The sequence below is a fragment of the Macrobrachium rosenbergii genome, chromosome 51 (genome assembly GCF_040412425.1).
Source record: "Macrobrachium rosenbergii isolate ZJJX-2024 chromosome 51, ASM4041242v1, whole genome shotgun sequence".
Lineage (NCBI taxonomy): Eukaryota > Metazoa > Arthropoda > Malacostraca > Decapoda > Palaemonidae > Macrobrachium > Macrobrachium rosenbergii.
This window is the reverse complement of record NC_089791.1, coordinates 72,655,729-72,678,901: the sequence shown is the minus strand read 5'-3', so window position 1 is coordinate 72,678,901 and position 23,173 is coordinate 72,655,729. Positions and strand designations below refer to the sequence as shown.

The 23,173-nt window shown below is 37.5% G+C and overlaps 1 protein-coding gene across 1 annotated transcript in view; it reads right to left on the bottom strand.

Annotated features, from left to right (window-relative positions):
- Nucleotides 1-2,492: 2,492 nt before the first annotated feature.
- LOC136833487 (uncharacterized) overlaps nucleotides 2,493-23,173 on the bottom strand; it is a 269,844-nt gene continuing 249,163 nt past the window's right edge. The window contains exons 4-11 of the mRNA XM_067095701.1: nucleotides 18,843-19,029; nucleotides 16,813-16,973; nucleotides 14,666-14,753; nucleotides 13,609-13,739; nucleotides 13,216-13,354; nucleotides 6,173-6,402; nucleotides 5,784-5,977; nucleotides 2,493-5,553 (exon numbers count right to left, since the gene is read on the bottom strand). Of these exons, the coding sequence (XP_066951802.1) occupies nucleotides 4,250-5,553; nucleotides 5,784-5,977; nucleotides 6,173-6,402; nucleotides 13,216-13,354; nucleotides 13,609-13,739; nucleotides 14,666-14,753; nucleotides 16,813-16,973; nucleotides 18,843-19,029 (2,434 nt within the window). The 3' untranslated portion in view covers nucleotides 2,493-4,249. The remainder of the gene's footprint in view (nucleotides 5,554-5,783; nucleotides 5,978-6,172; nucleotides 6,403-13,215; nucleotides 13,355-13,608; nucleotides 13,740-14,665; nucleotides 14,754-16,812; nucleotides 16,974-18,842; nucleotides 19,030-23,173) is intronic.

Here is a 23,173-nt window from a genome sequence, read left to right as displayed (position 1 = left end):
TGGCCACTCTAATTTGCAAATAGGCCAACTTCAAATCTACAATAGCTGCATTACCTTGCATTCTGTGCCATTCCCTTAAGGTCTCGCCACACACATCAGTAGCATCTTCCCCAGTATGACACTCACAAACTTCTTCAGCTCTCTAAAGTCCAGCACTGGTCTAACTTTATTTTCGGTTGGTTGCTCAACAGCCATTAAAGGCAAGATCCCATCCTCAATCTGCTTGTCCCAGGGGAGCAAAATACCCTCTTCAATCCATCTACCTACTTCCTTCTCGAACTCCCCTCTCTTCTGTTCATCCCATCCGTCATCATAACAACTAATCTTATTTGTCCACTCTACTTTATTTCCCTCTTGGACGAACCACTCTACTGTCCATTGACTTCCATCAAATCTTGCCACAAAATCCTCATTTTCAATTTTAGTAACACTGGAATTACACATGTTATCCATAGCACCACACTCTGAGTTATCACTTATCACTGAACATCTTGCCTTACCAAACAGAACTTTGCCCTCAGCCACTGAAACACCTACAAACCCAATGATTGCATTCATGCCCAAAATTAAATCAAGATTGTCAATTAGTTTCTCAGTCACTAACGCAGTTACAGTAATTGCAACATCATCAATACTCAGTTTTACGCATGTTTCACCTTTACACAAGATCTCTCTCCCATCAAAAGCAGTTATGACCCTTCCTCCACTAACTTTATCCACTAAATGTGAACCAAGAACTGTAGTAGAACAACCTGTGTCCACCAAGCCCACCACAGAATGCCCATTTACCTCCAATTTAACAGATGGTAACCTCGAATGGAGCACCCTTACAGCTCTGCAGGGGGAAGCTGTTGGTGCACCAGTCCCCGTTTTTTCATCTCCCAAATCACATTGAGTTAAAATATGACCCATCTTACTACACCAGAAGCACACAACTGGTTTTTGGTTCTTACAGTAACGCAGCATATGTGGGTCTCCACACCATAACACTGACCCCTGAATTCACCAAAATGTTGTCTACTGAACTCATTTGCCCCCCCAACAGACTTGGGCCTAGATGTACTCACAGCACCAACATCACTGAATGTATTAGAAGTCAACATTCTCATTCTATTAATAATTTCATTCATTGCCATTCCCTGTATTCCTGGTAGCTGCTGTAATGATGCACTGACATGACTAGGCATACCATTCACAAATGATAACCTCACTATGCATCCCCCTTAAACCCAGCTAACCCTGCCAACCTTCTTAATTCATTGGCAAAAACATCTACCTGCTCTCCTGTCCACCTTGAATTAGTTAATTTCCCAAATGCTACAAAAGCTCCATCTGAAAAGCTTCTTTCAGTAATTCTTTTGATCATCTTCTTTAATTTTCAAATACTGGGCAAATGCATCACCTTCCAAAAACAATGGAATAAATACAGCCGCATCATTCACTTTCTGAAGCCTAGCAACCAATTTTACTTTTTTTAACCAAGCAATTACCTCGCCTCTGCCCTTAAATGGCTTAATCATATCAGTTGAGATTTTCGTTGCCATCTTCTTAACCAAAACTGCCTAGATAGCTTGCAGGTTAAAATAACACAAAAAATGTATAACCAAAACTCACCTTATTAGACATCAGTACAGGGCACTAATTCCAAAGAGAACTAATTCCCTAAGAGAACAAACCTTGAAACAACAGACTGAGATGTCCCAGAACCACAACCTCTCTCTACCAAGCCACCATGCTTGCTCAGATTGCTCTTCTCGCCAGCCACGCTTTCCTCACCTTTACAAACCCCCTCCCAATCCCCAAGACCTCTCGCTAGCCACACTTTCCTCACCTTTACAAATCCCCTCCCAATCCCCAAGAACACAGTATCAGAAATCCACACATTTGCTTGAAGCCCCAGAATTGTTAAAACCTGTCACATTGCTATAAGGTTGTTTTGAGATCAGGTTATTACTTGATCTCTTTCACAGATTTAGATTCAAGTTTGCCGAGCTTTTGTTTATTGCATTTTTGCTTGATGTTCTGTAGCATAGCGTCTGGAAAAAGATAATGCAACTCATTTGCAAGTGATATTACACTTGTTTGCTTTTCTCTGATGAAAAATGAAATAGCTGCCCGCCTTAAAAGACTGGGCCCAGATCAGCAATCATCGTAGTTAATGAGATATGATGCTAAACTAGCAAAACTAAAGTTAGCTATTCTCGTAAAATGTTCCCTTTCCACAGCTTGCTATACACTAATCGCACTTTAGTAAATTCTGATTCCAAACATAAATACTCTGTGTTACCTTTCACACCAGACCTCGTTTGCAACACTTGCAAACATATTCAATCTACATTAATCTTACTAGAAATAAGTATTGATTGCAAGGATTCTAAGCCTACAGAAATTATTCAGTTTATGCCACACTTTTCAGAACGTTTTCTCCAAACGCCTTTACATCAATAGTTCTTTAAACAATGACTTGAGGGAAGGGCACATAAAACAAGATATGAAGGCTACTATTTTACTCAAGAACATGTACAAAGATATGAGTTAACCACCAAATGCCTACATATACAAAGATATGATGATGTAGAAGGATAAATTATCAGGCTGGGGAGTCACTTTAAAGATTCAAAGTAAACCCAGCATTACTACAGAAATTCTAATCTTGCTTTAGATTTTACATCAGATAACCACTTGATGTTACCCATATAAAATCTTGTCAAGTTTTTCACATAGGTAGCAGCGTGAACACGTCTACTATCTTGATGACAATTCTAAAAAAAAGTATGATTCTCTAATTCTTTTGAGGGACTTTTCAGTTATTGTCCCTTTCACATCACAGAGCACTGAGGAGCACATGCTGAAAATACGTTTGCCACTGTGTTGAGCAAATTCTAACATTATGGGGTACAAATAAATCTCAACGGTTGTAAAAAAAAAAAAAAAAAAAAAATAAACGCAAAGGAACAATAATGTTTTGCAAAACTTGATTAGTATAGTCATTAAAAAGCTGAACATGTCTGTGCAAAACCAAATCCTATTAGGAATACAGATAAACTTTCTTTAATCAGATTCACAGCTTGTCATAAAATTATTGCTAGATTCAGTTTAATTTTTATCTTACTAGCAAGTTTGATAAAGCTTAACGGTAAGTTTCAAGCACAAACAGAACTGATTTTAAGCAGCCTTTTTACTATGTTAACATAAGTTTGGTGGTGCATAATCACAGCTGTTTTGTGAGCTGACATGTACTTTAGAAGGGGATGCTGAAACTTTATAATAATATCTGTACTAAAAACTTCAATTTTCTAACTTTTACCCAGGCAGTGCACAGGGTATAATTTATGAGTAGCGTATTGCCCAGATTTTAAATGAGGTTGTATATGCATAAATAAGTCTTCGTTATCTATAGTATTAACCTTTGCACATAACCAGGAGAGATGCAAGTTACTTTCACTTTGTTATGGATTAAGGGTAAATTCTTGAGATGGAAAATATCTCAAAAATCATATTCTTGTTATGAGTTTGTCATGCCTTCGATTTATTTTGCTCTCCAACAACAGAGGATTGTCTAAATACACTCCTATTACACTATACAGTACATCAATATAACTCAACAAGCATAGATAAAATAATATTATATTATTTGTACAATATAGACAAACTAGTAACACTAATAACAAACATTACCTCCCAATTCATAAAAAGCATCTTTTCTGGATTACTGATAATCGTAACTCGGCAGTGGAGGCAACAAGTTTAAAAGGCTAAGGAAATTACAACTTCTCCTTAAAAAGAGGGTTATGTATGATAAAATACTATAAAATTGACGTTCAGAGTATACATAAAAGGAAAATATCGTACGATCCTTCGCTAGCTAAGGACTCTAGAACAGTAACGATCACAAATACAAATTCCACAAGCACGAACAAAAACTCATTCTGACTTTTGTAAAAGATTCTAAGTATTTTTTGAGTCTATTAAAACGTTGTTCCAGTTTCCATTATAAGGTCAACATCATGAAGGGTGAGTAATATTTATCAACGTGTACGTAACTACTTAGAGGCATTTATATGTCATTCGCTGTAAGTAGAATGATCATCAAATGATCATTCTACTTACATTATATTACTAAATCGATAAAATCACCTTCAATATTACTATGAGTGTAAAGATACTAATCAGTATGAAAAAAGAGCTCTGAAATTAAATCTGTTGGTGCTTTTTACATCTCATACTTTGGAAACAAGCTAGATTACCGTTAGTGCCAATCAGACCACTCAAAATCAGATCGGTAAGAGTCACGGCCACTCATTCCTTCATCAAGGGCATTACGACGTTTTGTGATAGCAGTTTTGAGAATAACTGATATGTCATTGAGAGAGTTCTCGGGCATATTTGTCAAATCAGACAATTCAGATGGTCGTACAGGACGCAACCTTTGTTTTTGACTTAACAGCTGTTCAGATGTCACCATCAATGGGCCGAAATGCGACCGAGAGTCTGTTACCCTCCTTCGGACTGGACTGCGAGGAGAACGATGTCTCTCTGGACTGTAGCTGTAATCAGGTTGCTCGGGAGAGTGGTGACTCACTTTGCGAGATGGTGATAGGTGACGCTCAGGGGAAGCTCTTCTAGGACTGGGTGAATATCTTCGCTTGACCTTTTCTGAATAATGATCCTCGAACTCATCTAAAGGATTGTTAGAATCTCCATAACTGCTACCTTCAATACTAGTCCAAGACTCATTCTGGCTATCCCCAAGGCTGTCTCTACTGTCTGCTAGCCTCTCATAATTTTGTCGGTGATTATTTGCTAATCCCCTTTGCTCGGCTGAGAGATTTTGTTCTCTGTAATATCTTTTTTTATAATTCCTATCCCTGGGCAAGTCTGAGTGTCTGTCACTTCCTCCACCATGGTGTCTATCTGGACTTCTAACTCCCATATGGACTTCATTGTATCTGACACTGCTCTCCAGGCTTCTTGACCGTTTTTTCTTCCCTGCTTTAGCCTTGTTGCTACTTCGTTCAATTATCTGTTTTGGTTCTTTTTTACCACGGTTCAAGTTACTCTTTTCGTATTCCCAGTTCATCTGAATGCCATAAATTTCACGATCTCTGTTAGATTTATTTCTAACTTTTGGAATATCAGATACTCCTAGTTGATCTCTCTCTCGGCCTTTTCTACGCCTGTCATTTTCTTTTGCAAACTTCTCTGAGCTAAGCCTGTCATTTCTGTATCGGGCAACTTCTTCAGAATGACTGTCTTTTTTCCTCTGTCTGCTGCGTTCTAATCTGTTTCTACGTTCAACACTCGAGTTTCTGAGTTCTTTAATAGATAACCTTCTGTTTATATCACCAAGAGCTGTCCTTGAGATTTTGCTTGAAGACTGTCTAAAACCCTCCTTATGAGGACTGAAATCCCTTACTTGGCTCTTCTTGAGGTTATGACCTCTACCTTGAGATGTATCTCGTGAGTATGGATGTCTGGTGGGTGAAGATCTGCGGTATGGAGAAGTTTGTCGGCCAGGAGACTCATCTTTTATGCCTCTTGATGATGACACACCTAGATTTTGGAAGAGTGAAACACTCTTTAATGTAACATGAACAAAATTACCTCCAGCTGTAACCTCGTCAGCTTATTCAAAACAAAGAAAGTTAGAAAAATAATGTAAACTAGGAAATTTTAAGATATTAATCATTATTGTCACCATGAGTATTTTAAATTATGGGCACTAACTAGACACAATGAACGATATACTGTACTCAAATGGCAAAAAATCTTATGATAGGTACCCTTTAGTCGTGGCTGTGGCTTAACAACGTCTGTTAAATTACCAATGTCAGTTTCTAGTGTGTCATAAACATTTGTCAGATTCTCTCTCTCATCTACTTCTCTTCCTTTCAGTTCCCGGTTTTTATTAGCTCTTTGTTGTTGGAGGGACCGTCGTACCAGCTCTACACTTTGCTCAACTACACTGATGATGGTCCTAAAAAAACAGAAAGAAGTTTGTTGGGTTTACACAATTTTTCTCGATAAATTCGTGAAGTGCTGGATATATGAATCCTCAATATAAAGATTAAAAATGTTTGGACACTGACTCTTGTCTCAATAGTCACATACTGCACTGAAACAATATCTATACTGTCTATTAAGGCATTTAAATCTATAAAGAAAATCTAACCTAGCAGCAGCTACATCAGAAAGCTGTGACGACTTGATATTAGCTTTCTGAAGAAGCCCTCGCCAGGACGATGGTACAGCAGCAGTCTCTAAAGCCCCCAGTATCTCTTCAAAACTTGGCCTAAGTGAAGGGTTCTGGGCCCAGCAAGAAGTGATAAGTTCCCTCAGTTCTCTAGACATTCTTGACACAGGAAGCGTTGGTCGTCCCCCTGACTCAGTTCTCTCCATTATCTGTGATAAAAAGAATGACATCTTGCTCTCAGAACATGAGTTCTTGCATTTAAAATTCCTGTTTTGCCATCAGTTATACAGTATATTGTTAACATGACCTTAAGACTATAGTACCATATTGCTGCTTATATTTGCAATAGGAAAAAAATAAGAAAAAATAAATATAAATACCACTGTAACTGTACAGTATATATGTGACGTGTTTGCCCTGGGGAACTGAAATGGGAACTGTGATAAAAGCGATAAATGAAAAATCTAAGGAAAGAAGCATTTGTTAGAAACATTTTTTTCACTGGATAATAAATCACTGTTAAGATCGTAAGTGGAGTTGTTGAAGAGGAGATTGTTGCTTAGTTTGGTCATACAGTAATGTGAGATACATGTAGAGACATACAGAAGAATTATGACTTCTACCATTTATAGTAAGAACTGGTTCATAAACAATATGAGAGAGAGAGAGAGAGAGAGAGAGAGAGAGAGAGAGAGAGAGAGAGAGAGAGAGAGAGAGAGAGAGAGAGAGAATTTGTAATGGGGTCAGAGTTGTATGTATTCAGGAAATGGACACAAGTGAACGGTTAACCGAGGTCATAATGTCAGTAACACAAAATAGCGATCAGATCCCATTTAATATTAGGTTCGACAGTTATAAATGAACTTTCCATCATTTTCCGGATCATTTGAGCTAATGCTATAGGAAAATTGTATCCTCTTCTATAACCTGAGGATTTCTGCTCTCCAAGGGTCTAACTAGGTAAACTTAGCTGTTAAGGAATTCTGTTATAATTTATTGGTATAAAAAGGATGCCACAAATATGTAGCCAGCTATGAAGCATTATCCATGGAAATTTAAAACTTGGTAAGCTTGATTATTATGGAATAAGCAATATAGTTTTTCAGTACAAAAAGGATATAAAAAGCATGTAGCCTGCTAGCAGTGTTTAAACTATAAAAAGTCGGTGACCTTGACTTATGAACTATTTCTTTGAAACGGTCACTTTATGAATATCTGTATAGTTTCATCAAAATCTTTAAAAAAATTCTTGAGGTATCCCACTTGCAAAGGAGAAAAACAAAACTTATTTCAACTTCTTTGGGGGAGATGATACACGCACAGTAGCAGATGAATCAGTGAACCAAGCTTGGTCTCCAAAGGGAGCAGGAACAGTGCTCCTCCTACAGGGGAAGGAAAGCTAAGGAGACATCATGGAAGATCACACAGAGAAGAAACTCCCAACTATTCGAAATAGCAGTCCGTAGATTGGGACAGAGGAGATGATGGAAAGGGCAAAAGGGAAGAACTATAAGGCAGGAAGGGAGGAGGAGGAAACCGTGTTTTCTACTCCTATCATGCTGTTCCTTGTTAACCCTTTGCAGAACCCTAATGGAATTCAGAGGAAAACTCTATCACAAGTAAAACTTTCTTGAAGAGGCTCTTGTAAAAGTACATGTGTGAAGAAATGTGACTAGATCAATCACTTTTCATGGAGCTCCATCTCAGACAGGAAAAGGATCAGTGTCCTTACTACAGGAGCAGAAACACTCCAAGAAATCCTGGGAGAGCACCTAGAGGAGAGACTCCAAGCCATCTACATTGCAGGGGTCCATAGACTAGAACAGAGGGAAGACCTCACAGATGGGATTAAGGGAGAAGGCAGTAACCATATTTCTTATTATCTGTTGTTCAACATCCTGCATAGCAACAATCACTGTCCCAGTGTCGTAGGAGTACCTCACACCTCCACAGCACTGGCTGGTACACGGGGAGTTGGAAATGTGTTAATCCCATGGAAATATGAAAAGACACTGGGGTACTAGCATGCTTGTGATCCAGAGAAGAAAGAAGAAGGTATGGAAAAACAGAAGCACAAACAAGCACTCACTCATTCCGCCAAGAGCTCCTTCTAACCTCCCATGAACAAGCAGGCTACACGAGCACATACAGCATATGAAGATAGGAGTACATATGTAGGGCAAGAGTATAGGCAGTGCACGAGTACACTCAGACCACAGAATGGGCTCCATAGTGAATGGCTAATGAGAAGGGAACCACTGTGTACCACCCTTGAAAGTCTCACTGTAAGTCCGTAGCAAGCCTTGTGACTAATCAACGGTTTCTCTTGCAGTTTGCTCCAACTGAGGGAGACTGATGTCCCTTCTATAGAAGAAGGAACACGTAAAAGAAATCCAAAAGGATAAGTATTCTTGGTGTGCCATGAATACTTACCATATTTGCCATAATAAACTATGACAAGTGTTCATATTGCATTAAACTTTATCTTTATAATAAGGCTTTTAGTATGAAAACTGGAGGACAAGATGGTTGTTAAAATAAGGTTATTGTTAAAATATGACTCATAAATTGCATTTATTCTAAAGACTGTTCGTGTGAATTTCTCTGAAAAAGAGCATTGGGTTACCACCTCTGATCTTCTTGCTCTCACCTTTCTTGCTCTCCGGACCACGAGGGGTCCGAAGATCAGAGATGGTAACTCAATGCTCTTTTGCAACAGAGGTGAGAACATGAAGATCAGAGATGGTAACTCAATGCTCTTTGCAACAGAGGTGAGAGCATGAAGATTAGAGATGGTAACTCAATGCTCTTTTGCAACATAGGTGAGAGCATGAATATCAGGGATGGTAACTCAATGCTCTTTTGCAGCAGAGGTGAGAACATGAAGATCAGAGATGGTAACTCAATGCTCTTTTGCAACAAAGGTGAGAGTATGAAGATCAGAGATGGTAACCCAAGGCTCTTTTGCAACAATGGTGAGAGCATGAAGATCAGAGATGGTAACTCAATGCTCTTCTGCAGCAGAGGTGAGAGCATGAAGATCAGGGATGGTAAGCAATGCTCTTTTGCAACAGAGGTGAGAACATGAACATCAGAGATGGTAACCCAATGCTCTTTTGCAACGATGGTGAGAGCATGAAGATCAGAGATGGTAACTCAATGCTCTTCTGCAACAGAGGTGAGAACATGAAGATCAGAGATGGTAACTCAACGCTCTTTGCAACAGAGGTGAGAGCATGAAGATCAGAGATGGTAACTCAATGCTCTTTTGCAACAAAGGTGAGCGTATGAAGATCAGAGATGGTAACCCAATGCTCTTTTGCAACAATGGTGCAAGCATGAAGATCAAAGATGGTAACTCAATGCTCTTTTGCAACACAGGTGAGAGCATGAAGATCAGGGATGGTAATCAATGCTCTTTTGCAACAGAGGTGAGAGCATGAAGATCAGGGATGGTAACTCAATGCTCTTTTGCAACAGAGGTGAGAGCTTGAAGATCAGAGATGGTAACTCAATGCTCTTTTGCAACAGAAGTGAGAGCATGAAGATCAGAGATGGTAACCCAATGCTCTTTTGCAACAGAGGTGAGATCATGAAGATCAGAGATGGTAACCCAATGCTCTTTTGCAGCAAAGGAGAGAGCATGAAGATCAGAGATGGTAACCCAACGCTCTTTTAGAACAGAAGTGACAGCATGAAGATCAGAGATGGTAACCCAATGCTCTTCTGCAACAGAGGTGAGATCATGAAGATCAGAGATGGTAACCCAATGCTCTCTTGTAACAGAGGTGAGAGCATGAAGATCAGAGATAGTAACCCAATGCTCTTTTGTAACAGAGGTGAGAGCATGAAGATCAGAGATGGTAACTCAATGCTCTTTTGCAACAGAGGTGAGAGCATGAAGATCATGCTCTTTTGCAGCAAAGGTCAGAGCATGAAGATCAGAGATGGTAACTCAATGCTCTTCTGCAACAGAGGTGAGATCATGAAGATCAGAGATAGTAACCCAATGCTCTTTTGTAACAGAGGTGAGAGCATGAAGATCAGAGATAGTAACCCAATGCTCTTTTGTAACAGAGGTGAGAGCATGAAGATCAGAGAGGGTAACTCAATGTTCTTTTTGCAACAGAGGTGAGGGCATGAAGATCATGTTCTTTTTGCAGCAAAGGTGAGAGCATGAAGATCAGAGATGGTAACCAATGCTCTTTTTGCAACAGAGGTGAGAGCATGAAGCTCAGAGATGGTAACCCAATGCTCTTTTGCAGCAAAAGTGAGAGCATGAAGATCAGAGATGGTAACCCAATGCTCTTTTGTAACAGAGGTGAGAGCATGAAGATCAGAGAGGGTAACTCAATGTTCTTTTGCAACAGAGGTGAGGGCATGAAGATCATGTTCTTTTGCAGCAAAGGTGAGAGCATGAAGATCAGAGATGGTAACCCAATGCTCTTTTGCAACAGAGGTGAGAGCATGAAGCTCAGAGATGGTAACCCAATGCTCTTTTGCAGCAAAAGTGAGAGCATGAAGATCAGAGATGGTAACCCAATGCTCTTTTGCAACCGAGGTGAGAGCATGAAGCTCAGAGATGGTAACCCAATGCTCTTTTGCAGCAAAGGTGAGAGCATGAAGATCAGAGATGGTAACCCAATGCTCTTTTGCAACAGAGGTGATAGCATGAAGCTCAGAGATGGTAACCCAATGCTCTTTTGCAGCAAAAGTGAGAGCATGAAGATCAGAGATATAACCCAATGCTCTTTTGCAACAGAGGTGAGAGCATGAAGATCAGAGATGTAACCCAGTGCTCTTTTGCAACAGAGGTGAGAGCATGAAGATCAGAGATGGTAACACAATGCTCTTTTGCAGCAAAGGTGAGAGCATGAAGATCAGAGATGGTAGCCCAATGCTCTTTTGCAGCAAAGGTGAGAGCATGAAGATCAGAGATGATAACTCAATGCTCTTTTGCAACAGAGGTGAGATCACGAAGGTCAGAGATGGTAACCCAATGCTCTTTTGCAGCAAAGGTGAGAGCATGAAGATCAGAGATGATAACTCAATGCTCTTTTGCAACAGAGGTGAGAGCATGAATATCAGAGATATAACCCAATGCTCTTTTGCAGCAGAGGTGAGAGCATGAAGATCAGAGATGGTAACTCAAGGCTCTTTTGCAACAGAGGTGAGAGCATGAAGATCAGTGATGGTAACTCAATGCTCTTTTGCAACAGAGGTGAGAGCATGAAGATCAGAGATGGTAACCCAATGCTCTTTTGCAACAGAGGTGAAAGCATGAAGATCAGAGATGGTAACCCAATGCTCTTTTGCAGCAAAGGTGAGAGCATGAAGATCAGAGATGGTAACTCAATGCTCTTTTACAACATAGGTGAGATCATGAACATCAGAGATGTAACCCAACAGAAGTGAGAGCATGAAGATCAGAGATAGTAACCCAATGCTCTTTTACAGAGAAATTTACACAAACAGTATTCAGAATAAAAGCAATTTATGACACTTATTTTAACAATAACTTTATTTTAACAACCACCTTCTTCTCTAGTTTTCATGCTAAAGCCTTATTATAAAGATAAAGTTTAACCCAATATGAAAACTTGTTATAGTCATAATATGGCAAACATGAGTGCCTGTTTATATAAAGATGTCCGTTGCAGCTTGAGAAACTACTTAGATTGTTGTACTAGTATCCTTGCCACACTGAACAATCACCAGCACAAAAACAATGAATGATAAAATAACGTTAAGCATCACGACCCAGTTGAGAACTATGACCACACACAAGCGGAATGACTCGATGACAAGTAAAGATATTAATGAAACAATGAGATTAATCTGACACAAGGAAAAAACTTTTGTGGGATATAATGTCCCTAGGAAATAACTAATCTGTAGTATTCTCATTCTAATTATCTACTCTTGGAGTAACACCCAGAAAAAGAAATTGAGGTTTCAAAATCACGTGATAGTCTTTTCATCTATATTATCATCGAAATTCTAAGACACCTACATTGCTTTGTTTACGAGCTGAAGTCTATTTGGGTAGTTATATTCAAGACAAGTAATAAACATTTCTTAGAAAATTTGTATACTGTCCTCTATTACTCTTGATAGTTCATCTTTCAAGATAAGAAACGTTCTTTATTGACTAGGGCTCCAGCTAGCCCATTATTTCTTAAACCATTTGTACACTTACAATCCATTTTTCTTGGATGGCGAATTGGTAATCGCCAAGGGTGGCAGTGTGAAGCAAGAGAAAACATACATTGCTGTGGTACTATTAGATCTTGAAGATTTAGGCTTTACGCTTTTGATAACTTAGACATACCTTGAATGTACCATTTACCTTGTTAGGAAGGTATCTGTAAGCATTACAACAAAGTCAGCCCTCCGTAGTTACTAGAGTAGTTTATCTTTTATATTTGATGCTGGTAACTGCTAAAATAAAATTAAAATGAAGATTATCTTACCTTCTTTTGTATTATTATATTCATGACCATCCTTGCTTTTCCTAAATCATATAGAGGGAAATTCAGTTCTAAACGAGGATATTCACAACTGAAGTTACCCTGTACTACATTAATAAAAAATGAGAAAGGCTATTATTTATATAAAAACGCTTGGAAATGCAGATAATCTTACAACTTGATCTGCAAAACCAAACGATTCAAATAAAAAATCTCCGGACACGTTTATTACTAAGCATGTTCTTTAGATTAGGTAAAGTGTTTAACGAGAATGATAAATTCATTAGAAGAGAAATTCACAACTAATACAGGCACAGGTGAGATTATTATCATTCAGTTACCATCACCCTCAAAACAGGACCCTACTTGATCTAAATTCTATCTTACTGTGTGAGCTGTCAGAGCCTTTGGACTATGAAGAGGTCTACATCATTATACTCTCACAACTTAACGAATCTTTTTATAGCACTAGCAATGAAAGTAATGACTTGAATTTTGGGTAGAGTTTTACCTAAACCCACTGGACTTCTTAATCTTGTAATAATGACTTACCTGGAATATATCTAAACCTTTGAACGGATGACTGGAAGTTAACATTTCCCACAAGATGATGGCAAAGCTGTAAACGTCACATTTCGCAGACACCTCTCCCTTTGTCAGCAGCTCTGGGGCCATCCATGCAGGCGTTCCCCTTAAAGAGATTATAGCTCTGATGTTTGCAATGTTTTAGATACTGAACAAACAACAGAAAAGTAGATATGATTACATCGTATACACCACTATTGTTGTAGCTCATTACAAAATAATATCCGTTTAGATTTCAGTGCGAAAATCATTTTTCTATTCAGCAGAGACCTCCACAGTGATACCTATAAGTACGCATACCAAATTATGATGATAAATAGGAAGTTTAGGGCTATTAATTAAAGAGAAGTCCAAGTGTACCTGATTGACCCTCGTTGTGGAGGTGAACCGGCCCTCGATCGTCTCAGTATAGAGAACCCAAAGTCTGCTATCTTGGCTCGCATGTAGGAGTCAAGCAACACATTCATTGATTTCAAATCCAAATGGAGAACCTGAGAGGGGAATTGCTAAATTACTTATCCACAGTAAACTACATGAAATGGAGGGATTAAAATGCTATTTATTGTAAAGGAAAATCTTAGATTATAACTTTTTAAGAAGAGCAATTGGTTAATCATGCAACAAAGGCGGGTGTTACATACACAGTAAATATATAAACAAAAGAAACAAGTAGAAAATGTGCCCAAATTTCTTCAGCGCAATCGAGTTTTCTGTACAGCTGCTACAGCGTATAATCAAGGCCACGGAAAATAGACCTATCTTTCAGTGGTCTCGGTATAATGGAGTATGAGCCGCGGCCCGTGAAACTTTAACCACAACCCGGTGGTGGACTATCCCATATCGTTGCCAGAAGCCCATTTATGGCTAACTCTAACCTTAAATAAAATAAAAACTACTGAGGTTAAAGGGCTGCAATTTGGTATGTTTGATGATTGGTGGGTGAATAATCAACATGCCAATTTGCAGCCCTCTAGCCTCAATAATTTTCAAGATCTGAGGGCGGACAGAAAAAAGTGCGGACAGACAGGCAGGAAGCATCATAACATTCAGGTACTTTTTCAGGATGCATGAAGTTGTCATCACTTGAAGCCGAGAAAACTATTTGCTCAATTACTTGTGTTTTACTGCTTATAACACATCCAATCCTCATATAAGAGTTCCGGTATAATTTAATCTATTCAAAACTTTCTGTCGAATTCTACGTCCATTACATTACATTAAACTTATTCTTTGATGCGAAAAAAATACAAATTAACACGTGAAAGGGAAGTGCCAACTATATATGAATGGTTGACAACAATGGCTGACATTCATTAATGACCATGATGGTATTTTAGGCTTTTGTAAAGAAAAAGAAACATTTGTTTAGCTCCTGGAAAACATTAGGAAAGACACAGCATACAGAAACCGGCCTTACCTGAGGATCGTGTCGATGTAAGTAGTTCATGCCCTGGGCAATATCTTTGGCCACTACGAAGTATGCTGCGTGGTCCAGCCTGTCTCTTCTGTTAAAAAGATCTGTATTATGACTTCGAACAAGTAAGCATTAAAATGGCAGACAGTTGAATGATATCATGATAAGGATTTCTCTTCAGGCATGAAAAGAAATTACTTTTACCAATCGTCATAAAAACAGCTTTTACTCCATAAAAGTCTAACAATACTGTGACGTACGCAAACCGTTTCGAAATTTTCTGCGCTAGTTTCCAGGTGATTACAAAGTTTCTTCCTTTACCCTATCATTCACGAAAGGAAATGCGACAGCAAGAGACACTTGAAGCTAGCATCGCCCAGTAACAAAGGAGAAAGTGACAAAAAATTTATGTCATTTGTAATTTTATTTCGTATCGAAGTGGTCCCATGTACCTCTGGTCTTCAAATGCTTTATCTCAATAACACAAGGTTATTTGAAGTTTCTAACTTTTATTCCTTTTTGGCTAATCTTTTGACTCTAGTAGTTGTAGAAAAATTAGATACTGTATTTGTATGCCATTCGTTATTGCAGTTGTTAATGTTGTATTATAAACATTAGAAATACGAATACTATAGCCTATAATCATTACTAGACGTCTAGGAGTAAAAGTGTAAATTATAGCCCTATACTTTTGCCCGAATGGAATCACCAAAGACCTTCTTCTTAAATTTAGTTCGTACGTTCGTTTGATATTGTTCAGTCGATTGTCGGTCTTTGTGTTTGTTTTACCTCACGGTTATCTGATACCACAAAATAGGAAGAACAGCATTGCTGATATTTACCTTCATAGTCATTTCGTCTGTATACAAGAGCGCGCTCAAGTATTAGCTGATATTTCTCATGCTTCACATGTGATGCACTCTATTTCATGTAGTGCGATAGTCCTTTAGTATACTTTATTTATGAAACTGCACAGACCCGAAAGGAACACTGTATGTTCAGTAACTATTTAATTCCCATATATTATTTGTTTCCTTCTTTTTGTAATTCAAATATGCTTATTTATGTTGTTATCTCTTTGTTAAATATCTTGTATTTTTCGTATTTCCGGTCAAGGAAAGGCCAACCTATTCTATCAGCACAGCAATTATTATAGTGTGAATTAATCATATCTTTTTACCTTGTCTCAGTGAGAGAAATGCTAAACACGTGAAATATGAAATGTTTACTCATGAATGAGTACTTAAGGCTGAGTCGGTCTTTGGAAAAGTTTTTCTACAATAGTGAGTGATGTGAGCACAAAAGAGGTTCAGAGGGATATGCGCATGATCACACATACTGTACGCTGAAGTCTCGGTGTCGCGATGAGACAACTTGACACGAAAACTATACTGATCTTAGTCAATTCTAGATTTACTGAAAAAGTGGTTTATAGGATATAATATGGCATGCAAGCAGCTCTGTACTTAACATAAGTTGTCATAAACAACAATAAATTCAAACATACTGAGATAAATATTATGACCAAATATAAAGTACAACTACAATTCTTAAAATCATGCTCTTTGTTTAGAACTCTCAAAGACGAACCTTCAACTAAGATGTACCTAAAAATTCTAAAAACTCACTGTAACCCCGGGGACAGGCTTCACATCTCTACTGACATTTTGAAAAAGAAACTTATTTAATAATTGTAACTTATCATATTCTTACAAATCTACTCATCAGAAATCTATTCGGAAAACGGAATTTTAGGTTAATGTTTAAATCGGTCAAATTCTTGAAGTGAATGCTTGAGACTTTGCTGCGCTACGTATCTGAACAATTGCTTGGCCTAAATTAGCATAAATATATTCTGGGAAAATGAAATGTTTATATCAACACTCCTTTGCCATCTTGATCTCACAGTATGAACATGACCACGGTATACAAAAAGTTGTGATCAAAATAAGCTGTAGGCTAGTTGACGAAATATCAGAAAGTATGATACAAATCCCAACAACTCGAAAATCTCAGTGTTAAGAGAATCGAATTTGCAAACTGAATGACATGTGAGCGGCGGTGCACCATAGAAACAGATTGTTCTGAGGATGACAGTGCACTGTGGCTTACAGTTCCTCTGACGACATGCAAAACCTGCCAGTACTCACGTTTGGGTGTGTATGAGGTTGTACAGGGTGCCTCCAGCGAGGTATTCCAGCAACATGGAAGGTCTAGCTGATGACGTGCACACGCCCATCATGAGCACAATGCGCGGGTGGTGCAGCTGCTGCAGGAGAGCTGCTTCCGAACGAAAATAGTTCTTGTCATCCTGTTGAAGTCACAAAGTCATGTCGTCACACAGGCAGTGTGTCTAGAGGTCAGTTCGCTCGAACACTGAGCTTATAGGTCACTTCATAATCAGGGTCATGTGTTTGTTGGAAGTCAAATGTTATGCAGTAGCATTTTAAGTCATTACATTAGGGAAATGGTGTACATTGAATGTCTGATGTCGTAAATTGTATAGAAATAACAAAAATGAGCTGGAATATATAAAACAAAAAATAATAGTAAGATTAGTAAAATATAGCTGATATTGTGAAATTTACACAGCACCACGGGAGGTACACTGACGGCACTGACCCTTACGGGCCACAAAAAATATGGTTAATTTTACAGAATACTGAGCACACACACACAATATATATATATATATATATATATATATATATATATATATATATATATATATATATATATATATATATATATATATATATATATATATATATTTATATATATATATATATATATATATATATATATATATATATATATATATATATATATATATATATATATATATATATATATATATATATAGTATATATATACTGTATATATATAATATGTATATACATACATATATTTAGTGTTATAAATGTCAGCTATAACACCCTGGAATGCCTATTTTGTTTACCTCATTTGTGAAGGAAAACAGTGCAGCTATTATTTCGGCAAAAATGAAAGCTCCGGTTTCCTCAAAGAAGAAAGGCAAACGTGATATACTGAAGACATAATATACATTAAAAAAAAAAAAAGTTATAAGAGACAAAGAGAAATTTTAAGAAGTGAAAAAGTCATCAAAAGATTTCTTGAACCAGGTAGGCAAAAAAATCAGTCAACAAATTAATCATCTCTTATAACAAGATTCTCAACGCGAGAGGAGTTAAAAATGGTCGCATGGAAAACTTTGCTTGTGAAAATAAGGAAGCCATGATAATAACCATACCGTACATGCTGACCCACATAGTTTTGATTACCTACTCTTGAACTTATGGAACAACAGATAGTTAAAAATGTCTTTACATTTATTATTATTATTATTATTATTATTATTATTATTATTATTATTATTATTATTATTCAGAAATAAGCTCATTAGAAATAAGCTAATTCGTCGGATCACTTCATATGGACAATTTGTGCACTACACATTATTATTATTATTATTATTATTATTATTATTATTATTATTATTATTATTATTATTATTATTATTAATCTAGACTAATGGCGAAAAGTCAATATGTGGCATGTAAATGCCCATTTACCTTAAATTCAAAACTATGTTGATGTGTGAATTATAGACTTATTTTATAAATATGCTTACTCCTTCGTTTCCTAACCTTGGCCGTTTGACTTGAGAGTTTGACCTGCAGAACATTCGTACTGCATGGAAGGAGGACTTACAAAATGGAACACTCCTAGATGACTTATACTTGAAACAGGATGCGGATGTCTACATAACTGCTGAACGTATCAAAGCATAAGCTGACAACGTTTAAACCATAGCATGAGTTAAGCCATTGCGAAGGAACTTGATATAGTATTAGCCTCCTTTATCGTCGAGATGTTTTGACTGAAAAGTTCCGTTAAAGAAATGATGTGTCAACCATTTCATTTTGTATGATTAAGTCATATTTACCAGCAAACCATGTATGATTAGTTATCTATTAGGTCCTAGATTCAGCATCATCCTTTCAGCTGTCAAAATAGTAGAACTTAATTAAATACTAAATTCAACAAAGTTCAACAGCTTTAATTTCGAAAAGTACAATCACCCGTAAGAAAAAATGCAAAAAAAAAAAAAAAAAAGTTAACCCGTGGATACAAATAAAAAATATGGCAATTAACTAACCTGAGACAGCTTAAATTTAAGTTCCTTGACAGCTACTTCCGTACCACAGTAAGTTCCTTTGTAAACTGTGGAGAAAGAACCCTCCCCAACTACGTCAGAAGGTCGCCACTCAACTTCGGAGATGTTCACTTCACACTTGTTCAAGACATCTCCCGACCTCAGGCGTTCCAACTCGTTCTCCAGAGTCCTGCAATGCATCGAATAGTGGTGACGCTCTCCACAAGGTGTGGCTTGAAAGGATTTATCTACGAGTTATGACACTAGAGTATGTGCGGGATACCAGATATAAATGATAACCATAGACAGAGAGATTAAATTGCAGAAAACTGGGGGTTTTCTTCTTGTAAAAGATTTCTGAGTCAGTATTTCACCTTCTTTTTAACATTCTGAAAGCCTGACGGCATGACTGTATTGAGTGCTACCCAATTGCCTTGTTTTTACACAAACCGCATTATCTAACCATTAAAGAGAATTTTAGTATATTCATTTATTATTATTAATAATATCTTATTATTATTATTATTATTATTATTATTGAGCATAATTCTTAGGGGACAGGCCAAAAAAGCCCTGCACTTAGGAAGAAGGCTTAAACAAACAGAATTCCATTTGAGGTGAAAGAAAAACGACCAACGACAAGTAAGGATATAAAAATGACTGTATACCTTAAACATCAGTAAACAGTCTTTAAAATTTTATATTTCATAAAAAATACAACTGAAAATACGCAGTCAAATATTAATAAATGAATGTATAAAAACACAAAAATCAATATACAGGTTAAAAATTCATAAAATCAGTAGGAAAGGGAAATCAAATGTGGGTGCAGCGACCATGGCTCATCCCAAGGTTTAAGAGCTTGGAGTATCTGCTCACAGTACAAAATATGGGACTTCAATTGAAGCAGGAAGCACTAAATAGCGGTACAGACACTCAAATCGATTAAGTATTAAATAACTGAAGAAGGTAAATGAGCGCCGTCGCCAGCTCCCTAACAAACTCCCTGTGAGCGAGACGAGAAGTGGACCTGTCAGTTACATTATTTTCATGGTAGTGAGGTCTAATCGTGTCTAGGAATGACCAATAACATCGACAATCTGAGCTGTGAAAAAATTCCGACCATTTTCAAATATCAGTGACAAATTTCACATGTTGAAAACAAACATAATTTCTGAAAACTTACAACAGGTAATTTGAAATAGATAGGAAACACATCGCTTCAATCAGCGGTATCTCTCTTCATTGAGAGAGATACCGCTGTACTAGACGACAGCTCTGTTCATGCTACAAGCTTCTGAACGTATACACCGGGAGCCCAGGGTGTTTGTTTATTCCGAATTTTGAACACAAAAGGTTTGACTTCCTAGATAAGTAGTGCCTACCCCTAACATCTCAAAAATGTATTGCTGCCAGATCAGAACTTTGGCTTAGGTATAAAAAGTGAACCCTAAAAGTTGAAAAAAATTTTTTTAGTCAAAATGAAAAACATATGCTTGAAACCTTCCTTGGAGTCTCCTGAACACAGAATGAACAATGCCAGCAATGTCAAGGCTGGCTTTATGTCCGCCAGCGGCTTCCAAAAGGGTGATTCAAATTCACCTTTATTCCGAGTAAGGAACATATGCCTGAAACTTTCATAAAACCTTCTTTACGGACCCCATGAACTCAGAATGACCTATGCCAGCAAATTAATCTCTGGCTTTCCACCTGCCAGCAACTCCTAAATTGATCAAAGGTTCAAATTCACTTTTATTCAGAGTTAAGAACACAAGGCTAAAATATTGCTGAAAACCTTCCTTCGGGTCTTATGAACTCAGAATGACCAATGCCAGTAAATATATCTCTCGCTTTCCACCTGCTAGCAAGCTTCAAAGGAGGCATGCAGTACAATTGATAGCAGTGTATAAATATGAATGAAGTAGAAATTATTCCCTTTTAACACGGTATTTGGAATGTATCATGACTAAAAGAAAGAAAAAATGGTGCATATGTTATAAATCCAGATGTAACCAAAAACGTTCTCTATGAGTGCTGATTTGTTGTCTAGTAGCAGGGTCAGGAAGTAAACTATCAGCTGATGCCATGAAGATTGACGTCGTGTAGTGGACGCCTAAGCTACTGATGTTGTTTTCGCTATAACATAGGTAAGCCTCTGCCATTATTGCCTCATAATATACAGCATGAATTACGTAGCATACATATTTATGTGAACGTAACCTGTAAATGGTCGCACCGAGCATAATCGCCCAGGAAAATAATTATATGTGCCACTGCGATGTACCTCTACAGTGTTGTGTGCACTAAGAAACTGGTTTGGTTTGTGCATGCTTCTGGGTATGCTTTGCACAGCCTAGCCATTCAATAGTATGGAGTGATGTGTTCATAGTGTAAATTGTAAGCTTTGGTAATGCAAATTAGTCAGTAGAAGTAATAAAACTGTTACTGAATAGAGGATGTTTGGGTACTTTGTGAGCAGGAGCCTGCAGTCAGGTGGCTCTGTACATTGTCAGTGAATGCCACAGGTAGCATGAAAAGCACTATTATTGTCATGTGAAAATAACTCAGGCACATTCTGATGCAAAACAGTTACACTGCTATGACTATATATATGAAAAACAACAAGTTTTTGATGTGTTATAATTATGTTGAAGTTGAGCTTGCGGAATTGTGGCACCAGCGCGAGTTGTTTCCCGCCAGTAACGACGTCAAAGGACAGTACGTCACCTCGCGGGACATTTAAATAATGAACCCGTAATTCCTTCTGTAATTTATGAGAATTTAATTTTTTTTTTATAACCCCAAGTTGTCCAACTACATGGCTGTTAATATTACCAGGGAGATGATCGGATATTAACCATGGATTCTATATGAGGAACCTCACCATACACAATCCTTGGATTGAAGTTGTGCTGGGAATTAGGTTAGTATATTTTTGCCCCCGAACTGATATACAGTTTTTATTCTCTTTTTGATGTTATTTAATGGTGATTGCATACATTGTTACATTTACAAGTATACAAGGAAAGCTAGGGTAATGCTGTGATGTAATGCTTACTTTACTTACATGGTTTTATCTACAGCATGCTTTGATATCGTAAATAAAATCAAATGCCATACAGGGAAAGCCCTTTAGGTCGATTCCGCCTGGTGCTTCAGCTTATTTGTAGCCTTGGTTTGCATACACAAACACACACACATACACAGAGAATGTATCTACTGGTCTTTACTTATACAGTATATATTGTGACGGGTCTGAACTACTTAAAGAAACTGTGTAGGCACTGCTGCTAAGAGTATGAAAAGTAGCAGTCTCGCACACATGAATAATAAAAAATATTCAATAAAAGTTTAATAAAAGTATTTATGAATTACCGAGTTAATTTTTCTTCACCAGAAATGCCAAAGTATTGAAACTTCGGAATGCCAGGACAAGCAGAAGGTATCAAAGTATTTAAACAATATATATATATATATATATATATATATATATATATATATATATATATATATATATATATATATATATATATATATATATATATATATATATATATATATATATATATATATATATATATATATATATATATATATATATATATATATATATATTACATTTTGATACAAAAACTAAGCATCTATCATGTCAATTTGTTTATTTTTTTACGAGTCCATCATACCGATTTCACAGGTAATGGCAACTGAGGTCTGCATCATCTGTGAGGAGACATCGTCTCCTCTCAAGCCTTTTGCTGCAGAGAATTTGCAGACCACAAAGGCTTCTGTTGTTCGGCGACATGACGCCAAAATAACAAATATGGCCGTGCTACCGAAGTTCTCTTGTACCTCTCACTCGACACCCACCCAAAATATCATTCCAGGTGCCTTAGCAACTTCAACTCTGTAAAGGGAGTTGAAGATATTTTACCCATGAGTGGACCTGATGAGCCATCCGCCAAGGTCACTCGCTCCTCTTCGGCAGGCCCCCTGCACTGACAGAAGAGGTGCTCTTGAGAAGGAATGCATTTTTGTGGCCGTGTCCGAAAACGGAAGGGTCATTCACATTACAAAAATGAAAAACTAAGCCAGTGTTGGACAATGGATGGAAGCAATTCTATTTTTCAAGCAGCTCTAGCCAGAGCCAATGAACGAATCTTGGCACTGGAAACAGATTATGTTGCTCGGGAAGCAATGTATCACTCTTCCTGCCGGCGTGATTACTGCTTGTCTGTACCACTGCAAAGAGAGGGGCATGATGAACAGAGGTTTAACAAGAAGTTGTTTGAGGATGCTTTCAAATGTACATGCACATTCATTGTGAATGAAATAAT